We start from the raw sequence: 9,013 nt of genomic DNA, 5'->3' as shown, positions 1-9,013 counted from the left end.
ATGCCAGTGTTTCCCAACCTTGGCAACTTGAAGATATTTGGACTTCAACTCCCAGAATTCCCCAGCCAGTGAATGCTGGCTGGGGAATTCTGGGAGTTGAAGTCCAAATATCTTCAAGTTGCCAAGGTTGGGAAACACTGGCCTATACCATGGTTTTTCAAAAAATATTAATTAAAAAATACTTCGCGGTTTTTTTTCCCCATACCATGGTTTTTTCCACCCAATGGCGTCATACGTCATCGCCAAACTAATAATTTTTGCAAATAAATAACAAAAAAAACAATTATTGTTAATAAATTATTATGTTTATAAATATCAGGATCACTAACTGTCTTATTCAATGGTGAGTACCAGTAATAATGGTGAGTAAATGGTTGTTAAGGGAATGGGAAATGATAATTTAGGGGTTTAAGGTGTTATGGGATGATTTGTGATACTGTCCATAGCCAAAAATGGTGTATTTACTTCCACATCTCTACTTCGCGGAAATTCGACTTTTCTATCTCTTTGTGTTTCTTTTTCTGGGTTACATTATTTCTCATTACTGTGAATTGGTAGTTCAGTAGGCATCAATAGGTGATTAGCAACAGTTTGTCTGCTTGCTTAGTTGACTATAATTAAAAGGATGTGTATAGAATGTTAAAGTTTCAAATATTTTTTCTTTACTTAATCAGTCGTACCACTTGTCCCAAATTCTGTATTGTCTTTTCCTGGAGTTCCAATGTTAACTTGTTAACTGGTATTTTATTAAATAATATATTACAACACCATTTGGTTTCGAATACTTTTTTCCTTGCTTTCCTCCTCTAAAATTTAGGTGCGTCTTATACTCCGAAAGATACGGTAATTGCTATAATCTGGCCGAATTCTGTCCATGAGCGAACAACCCTAGAGAAACAACTCAGAAAGCAATTCCAGGCGTCGTTTCTTTGGGTTGACATTAACCCGTCCAATCTGTTGCTGATTCCCCATTTGTTTCCACTATTATCATGAGGACTAGGAACTTTAAAAAGAAAAGGCAAAAATTCCAAGTCTCATCTCAGCAATATAATTCCGTAATCCGTCTGTCTACAACAGGGATGGGTGTCTCTGGACTAGACTCCCCAGGAACCCTACTACTGGTCCTACTTTACCTGTGGCGCTGGGTACAGATGTGAGCTCTTCCTGACGGATCTCCTTAAGCTGAAGGATCTTTTCCAAGGCTTGAGGAATTTTGGGGCCCACCCCGGAATCATCGATCTGGAAAGGTCAAAAAATCAACATTCAAAGATTATAACCTGTTGGCAGCAAATTTGATTTGTGCAATACAAGGCTTAGATATACAGTGGTCCCTCTACTTACGAACTTCATTCGTTCCGTGACCAGGTTCTTAAGCAGAAAAGTTTGTTAGAAGAAGAAATTTTTCCCATAGGAATCAATGTAAAAGCAAATAATGTGTGCGATTGGGGAAACCACAGGGAGGGTGGAGGCCCTGTTTCCTCCCAGGAGATTCCTAGAGGCCCCACGGAGGCTTCTCCCTGCTTTTTCTGGCCCTGTTTCCTCCCAGGAGATTCCTAGAGAGGCCCCACGGAGGCTTCTACCTGCCTTTTCCGGCCCTGTTTCCTCCCAGGAGATTCCTAGAGAGGCCCCACGGAGACTTCCCCCTGCCTTTTCCGGCCCTGTTTCCTCCCAGGAGATTCCTAGAGCGGCCCCACGGAGACTTCCCCCTGCCTTTTCCGGCCCTGTTTCCTCCCAGGAGATTCCTAGAGAGGCCCCACAGAGGCTTCTCCCTGCCCTTTTCCAGCCCTGTTTCCTCCCAGGAGCTTCCTAGAGGCCCCACGGAGGCTTCTCCCTGCCTTTTCTGGCCCTGTTTCCTCCCAGGAGATTCTCAGAGAGGCCCCACGGAGGCTTCTCCCTGCCTTTTCCAGCCCTGTTTCCTCCCAGGAGATTCCTAGAGGCCCCACGGAGGCTTCTCCCTGCCTTTTCCGGCCCTGTCTCCTCCCAGGAGATTCCTAGAGAGGCCCCACGGAGGCTTCTCCCTGCCTTTTCCAGCCGTTTCCTCCCAGGAGATTCTCAGAGAGGCCCCACGGAGGCTTCTCCCCCCGCCTTTTCCGGCCCTGTTTCTTCCCAGGAGATTCCTAGAAAGGCCCCATAGAGGCTTCTCCCTGCCTTTCCCGGTTACGGTTTCGGAGGCTCGGGTTTGTAAGTGGAAAATGGTTCTTGAGAAGAGTCAAAAAAATCTTGGAACACCGGTTCTTATCCAGAAAAGTTTGTAAGTAGAGGCGTTTGTAGGCAGAGGTACCACTGTACTTTCACTTTAGGAAATGTTGGGAAAGAGAAAAGGCATTTAAGCGGATGGAGTGGATCAACTTTATGATGAATCAGGCTAAGAACCCCCTGGAAAGAGGACACAAAGAATTTTACCACGGAGGCCTACTCACTTATGCGCCTGCTACCAGGCGCACGCTGTACAAGCAGAAAACAGATCTCTTCATGAACCCAGACAAAATTCGTAGGCAATTTCCAATTAATTGAATCCCATTCCTACTTTTTTTTAAAATAATTTTTTAAATTAATTTTAAATGTTAAAACATACAAACTACATACATACAACATAAAAACAGTGTCCTGTGAAGGTGCACCCATCACCTGACAACATACATATATACCCCACCACCAATTGGAGGGTCTGTACTAACATCTTTGATCTTCTTCTAAGCTGGAATCTGCATTCTATTTACATATCAAAGAGTGATTATAATTTATTCTTTATGGCTAAATCACAAATTCTACTTGTCATATAACCTCTCACCATTTCCCATCGCTCCATCAGTTTTTTCAATTTATTTTCATTATACATATTTATCTTTACCTCTATAATTTCAAAGCAAATGTGGTCCACCATGTACCGATACCAATTCTGTATCGTCCATTTTGCTGCATCTTTCCAACCCAATACAATTACTGCTTGGGCGCTTTCCAATGCTGCTACTTTTATTTCTTTAAATTCTCTTAAGTCTCCCTTTTTTTACCAGTACTGCTATTTCTTTTGTAATTGTCCAATTAATATTTAACATCCTGTTCATTTTATCTTGCACTACTTTCCAAAATTTCTGTACTACTGAGTCCCATTCCTACTTTAAGAGCTGAGGTATCAACAACTGGCTCTTCTCCACACACCCCTTCCTCCCTCACCTACACATAGCTCAATTTCTCCTGCTACAAACTGGATGGATGGATGGAAGAATGAATGGATGGATGGATAGAAGAATGAATTGATGCATGGATGGATGCATGGATGAATGGATGGATGCATGGATTGATGAATGAATGGGTGGATGGATGGATGGATGGTTTTAAAAACAGCCTCAATTCCCCCTTGGCCACCTCTAGCCATAAATGGACTTACCTCCCGACTGTCTTCTCCAGGAGGAGGAGGGGGGCCACGGGGTCTTGAGCTGGCTATTCCCATGGGGGAGCTGGGAGCGGTGTTCACTGGAATAGGGAAACCGAGACTCAAATTAACTCAAGAAATACCACTTTTGCCGTTTCCTTGCTTAAAAGACAAAACAAAGAACACCACGAGTGCTGGAGTTTGTAGTAAGCAACAGCTTGAACAAGGAACCAACGCCAAGAATACCAACATTAACAGGGCAACTCCCTTGTATATAAATAGTGAAAAACCCACTCCCTTCCAGCACTGGATGATGTTAGCTAGTTGGGTCATGAAATGTCGGCAAGAAAACCATCAAGTTCAAGACCATCCAGAGCCCCACTTTTCCACGTGTTTTTTTACACAGTATGCGGGTGCTAGCTCTTAAATATAAGGCTGAAAGAGTCAAGCAAGGCCACGACCAGCCAAGCTGCTGGAGCAGAATTAATTCTAGAGGTCAAACCCAGCTATCGGGGGGATGCCCATGATTGCTCTCGCAGCCGCATTCTGCACGATCTGAAGTTTCCGAACACTTTTCAAAGGTAGCCCCATGTAGAGAGCGTTACAGTAGTCGAGCCTCCTGATGAAGACACGAGTGACTGTGAACAGTGACTCCTCGTCCAAATAACCATCACTCTACTAGAAACTGTGGGGTTTTGGTTTTTTTTATTGCAAGGAGCCCCCAACTTCCTGTCCCGGAACAAAAGCACTTACTTCTAGGGTGGCCTTGAGGTCTGGACATCAGATCTGGAACTGTCCGAGGTACTGAAGGGGCTAGCTTCGACATCTCTTGCTGGCGGGCCTGCTCCATTAGCACAGCTGCCTGGGGGGGGGGGGAGGAAAGGGGGGCCAGGGGGGAGAGAGGGGTGTCAACAAGGGTCCAACCCTGCAAACTTTTCTATCAAACTTTTGACGCTCCCCCCGCCCCCCAATCTAAGAATGGATGGAAAGCAAGCGGGAGCCCGTTTCTTTCTCTCTAAAAAGCTTCCGATAAATTCCAATTCCCAGGAAATCACTTCTTAAGTGTTGTGATTCAGCCTGAGGCTCCTCAGGGACCGGCTGTGTCTCTGCTGGATCCAGGCCCGGAGGAGGAGGACAGTGAACAGGAGGGGGAGGACCAGGCAGACGGGGGAGAGGAAATCAGGAAGAGGATGAGGGGGAGCAGCCTGAGAGCCCGGGGGGGGCTCTCCCCAGCCAGTAGCCTGGCCTCATTGGATGCGGAAGCACAGGCTATGATTGACATGAGACAGAGACGTGCAGCTCAGAGATGGGACCAATTAGAAAGGTATTGGCATCACTGAATTGGCAACAGCTGGGTTTGGGTGTGGTTCTCCTCAGCAGGGTTTAAAAGGCAGGCCAGCCCTTTCAGCCATGTGGAGCGTTATCAACTGGGAGTTCTGTGACCCTGCTTTGCTTCTCGGCGTCTCTGATCTTGGCTTGTGGCCTAGAAGACTTGGGGGAGGCATAGGTTTGTTATCTCCAGCGTTGTTTTTGACAGCAAGAATCCTGTTTTACTTCATGGCCTTCGTGAAACCTCTGTGAAGTTTCAGTGTGTTCCTGTTTGTAAGGACATTTTCTGTTACCTGTGTTTGCTTTGAATTCTATAAACTGCCTTTGATTTTTACCAGTGTGTCTGGCTTCTCTTTTTGGGTTGGTGACATTAAGTAATAAAACTCACTATTTCATTCAAGCAGGATAGAAGAATTGCAATGCATAGTTTAAGTAGCCTATGAAGCGGAATTCTATCTCATTAAGAAACCAGCCAAAATCAGTCCTTATCACATTCCTATATAACTCCCTTCTCATTAATCAAAACGTAGGCAGAAGGTCACCAAATACGTTTGCGAACACAGGAACCCCGCACAGAATGTATTTGGGGACAGAGATCATAATTTTTAGGATTTCTTTTCAGACACACCACAGTTTCGCGGCTCTTCCACGGAGCAAACGTTGAAAGTCCACACCCCCATTTCCCACAAACCTTCCTTTATATTGCCTGGAGGTGTCATCACACCCGAAAGAGCTAAGGCTGTGACTTAATACCTTTTACTCTGGATCGCCTCTCGCCTTCTAGCCATTCCTCTCTAACGAGGATCTATCTAATTGTTTTCCACTAACATGTCTTCCTCACTCTCTGACTGAGGCCAATCGCCCAATGTCATATCATCCCCGCAGACTCTTCCCAGGCACTGTCTGCCTCACTCTCACTCACAGTTTCCTCTGGCAGCCCCGCTGACCCAGGGTACCCAGAGGGGCCTGGCTCATCCTCTTCAGAATCAGGCATGACCCGAGGTGGGCAAGCATCACTAACAACACCCTCGTGACTTTAGATTTGGGTTTTCTCCAGTTGTGCTAACATGGCTCTGTTAATAAATTGGAACGTTGAAGAAGGCCCAAGACTTGGACTCCTGATATATTTCTCGGATGGTCTTTGGAACGCTGACCCACCGTGTGTCGTTTTTAGAAACATAGAAGACTGACGGCAGAAAAAGACCACACGGTCCATGTAATCTGCCCTTATACTATTTCCTGTATTTTATCTTAGGATGGATATATGTTTATCCCAGGCATGTTTAAATTCAGTTACTGTGGATTTATCAACCACGTCTGCTGGAAGTTTGTTCCAAGCATCTACTACTCTTTCAGTCAAATAATATTTTCCCACCTTGCTTCTGGTCTTTCCCCCAACTAACCTCAGATTGTGCCCCCTTGTACTTGGGTTCACTTTCCTATTAAAAACACTTCCCTCTTGAACCTTATCACATCTTTAAATGTTTCCATCATGTCCCCCCTTTTCCCTTCTGTCCTTCAGACTACACAGATTGAGTTCGTGAAGTTTTTCCTGCTGTTTTATGCTTAAGACCTCCCACCATTTTTGTAGCCCGTCTTTGGACCCGTTCAATTTTATCAATATCTTCTTGCAGGGGAGGTCTCCAGAACTGGACACACAGTATTCCAAAAGTGATCTCACCAGCGCTCTATACAGCGGGATCACAATCTCCCTCTTCCTGATTGTGATACCTCTAGCTAGGCAGCCAAGCATTCTGCTTGTTTTCCCTACTGCCTGACTGCACTATTTTGAGACTGTCAGAAATCACGACCCCTAAATCCTTCTCTTCTGAAGTTTTTGCTAACACAGAACAGCCAATACAATACTCAGAGTGAGGATTCCTTTCCCCAAATGTTTTTGGGGTTTGGGGCCTGACAGATTATAAGAGCCAGAGTGGAAGACAACGGAAAGATGCCAAATTAAGGAATGCTGCTGGTGGGCTGCTACCCAGGTACACGTCTCCGCCACCTCCCCACCTACCTGCGCATCTCCAAAGCAAGGTGTGTCGTCGTTACCTGCTTGCCTCTCTCCTCCTGTTGGATCAACATGGCGGCTTGTTGCTGAGCCAGCTTCATTCGCTCCTCCTCGGGCAAGGAGGAAGGGTCCATCTGCATGCGAAGAGGCGCGGCCAGATTGGGGGGCGGCGGAGGGGGTCCCACGCCCATGGGGAAGTTGAGGCCCATGCCAGGAGGAGGAGGAGGGGGAGGCTGCATTGGGGGCATACCCATTGGAGGTGGGGGCAAAGGAATGCCTTGGACCTGAATGAGAGAGAAAGGCGTTAAAAGTCACAAGAAGCGCTTCCTGGACTTGCTGGCTTCAGAAATCTTGCATCAACTCTAAAGTTGGCCTGACTGAGGATTGATTGATTGGATTTAAACACCGCCCCTCTCCAAGGGCTTCAGCGCTGACACTCCAGAGAAGAAATGGGGAATAGAAAGAGAGTTGGGGTGTTGGGGTCAAAACAAAGTACTTTCTCTTGGGAACTGTTGTACATACTCCTGGTCAGTTGGAGGATGATGAAGAGCTTGAGGACTCTGATACAGATAGTGTTTATGAATTAGTGGTAGGCCCTGGGTTACAGGTATTAGAACAGGTGGGAGGCCAGCCACAGGATGTTGCTATGAGTCCAGAATCTAGTGAGGAAGAAACAGACATTTGCTGGGTTAATCCTCAATTCAGAAGGGTCCAAAAACGCAAGGAACAGGTGTTAGGAAAAAGATATTAAGGGGAGGAATGGGTTAAATACTGGAGTGATGTATTTGGTACGTCAGGGGGCCAGTGGGGAAGAAGGGTGGAGTTTCAATGTTGTAGTTTTAAAATAAAACGTGTTTAGCTCCGGAGCGAGTAGGTTTATTCTGTGTTATTTTGCAGTCATTCCTGCTGTTTTTGAATCATGCTGTAAGTACATAAATCTTGGGAGATGGAGGAGGCTGGAAGGAATGTATGTGGAATGTAATTAAGAGATAATGGGAGAAAAGGAATGTGTCAGTCTGTATTGCATTTTGAATACGGAAGTGAAGAGAATAAAAATGGAGTTTCTTTGTTTATGACATACAGTGTTCTCTCGATTTTCGCGGGTTCGAACTTCACGAAAAGTCTATACAGTGATCCCCCGAGTTTCGCGATCTCGATCATTGCGAAACGCTATATCGCGATTTTTCCACCCGATGACGTCACTCCCTTCCTTTCTCATCTTTCTTTCTCTCTCTCTCTCTTTCTCTATCTTGCTTCTTCCTCTCTCACACTCTCTTCCTCCCTCTCTCATCTCTTTCTTTCCTTCTCTCTCTTTCTCTATCTCTCCCCCTCTTGCTCTCGAGCGGCGGGTGGCACCCAGGGAAGGTTCCTTCGGCCGCCCACCAGCTGATCTGCTCGGCAGCGCAATAGCAGCGAGGAGCCGAAGATGGGGTTTCCCCTTTGCGTGGGCAACGGGGAAACCCCATCTTCGGCTCCTCGCTGCTACTGCGCTGCCGAGCAGATCAGCTGGTGGGCGGCCAAAGGAACCTTCCCTGGGTCTTCAACTCCCAGAGCGGCGGACAAGCGGAAAAGCGGCGGACAAGCGGGCAGGCAGGTGGCTCCTCAGCTGCTGGGTCTTCCCAGGTGCGGAAGTAAAAACACCATCTGCGCATGCGCGGCCATGGAAAAAGGGGCGCGCATGCGCAGATGGTGTTTTTACTTCCGCACCGCTACATCGCGAGAAATAGATTATCGCGAGGGGTCTTGGAACGGAACCCTCGCGATAATCGGGGGATCACTGTACCACGTTTTTTAAAAAATATTAATTAAAAAGTACTTTGCGGTTTCCCCCCCTATACCACGGTTTTTCCCGCCCGATGATGTCATATGTCACTGCCAAACTTTCGTCTGCCTTTAATAAATATTTTTTAAATAATTTTAATAAGTAAACATGGTGAGTAATAATCTAAATGGTTGCTAAGGGAATGGGAAATTGTAATTTAGGGGTTGAAAGTGTTAAGGGAAGGCTTGTGATACTGTTCCTAGCCCAAAATAGTGTATTTACTTCTGCATCTGTACTTTGTGGAAATTCGACTTTCGTGGACAGTTTCGGAATGCATCCCCGAGGGAACACTGTACTGCATTAAGTAAGCGTTATTTTAAAGTTCTACCAGAAACCAGAACAGGAACCAAAGACATTCCTTCAGGCTCGGAAGGAGGGGACTGGAGTCACCTAGTGATTGGACCGTATCCCAATTGGACCATGTGACTGATGGTTTTCAAAAAGTGATAGTTACTTTTAACTAGGTGAAAACCCC

At 46.1% G+C, this 9,013-nt stretch overlaps 1 protein-coding gene across 1 annotated transcript in view; it reads right to left on the bottom strand.

The window, feature by feature from the left end:
* The window catches only part of SF3B2 (splicing factor 3b subunit 2), a 41,687-nt gene that overhangs the window by 25,698 nt on the left and 6,976 nt on the right, over window positions 1–9,013 (bottom strand). The window contains exons 4-7 of the mRNA XM_070766008.1: window positions 6,758–7,000; window positions 4,127–4,235; window positions 3,389–3,474; window positions 1,134–1,239 (exon numbers count right to left, since the gene is read on the bottom strand). Of these exons, the coding sequence (XP_070622109.1) occupies window positions 1,134–1,239; window positions 3,389–3,474; window positions 4,127–4,235; window positions 6,758–7,000 (544 nt within the window). The remainder of the gene's footprint in view (window positions 1–1,133; window positions 1,240–3,388; window positions 3,475–4,126; window positions 4,236–6,757; window positions 7,001–9,013) is intronic.

This window comes from Erythrolamprus reginae, chromosome 13, assembly GCF_031021105.1.
Source record: "Erythrolamprus reginae isolate rEryReg1 chromosome 13, rEryReg1.hap1, whole genome shotgun sequence".
Taxonomy (NCBI): Eukaryota; Metazoa; Chordata; class Lepidosauria; order Squamata; family Dipsadidae; genus Erythrolamprus; species Erythrolamprus reginae.
This window is presented reverse-complemented; position numbering and strand designations above follow the sequence as displayed.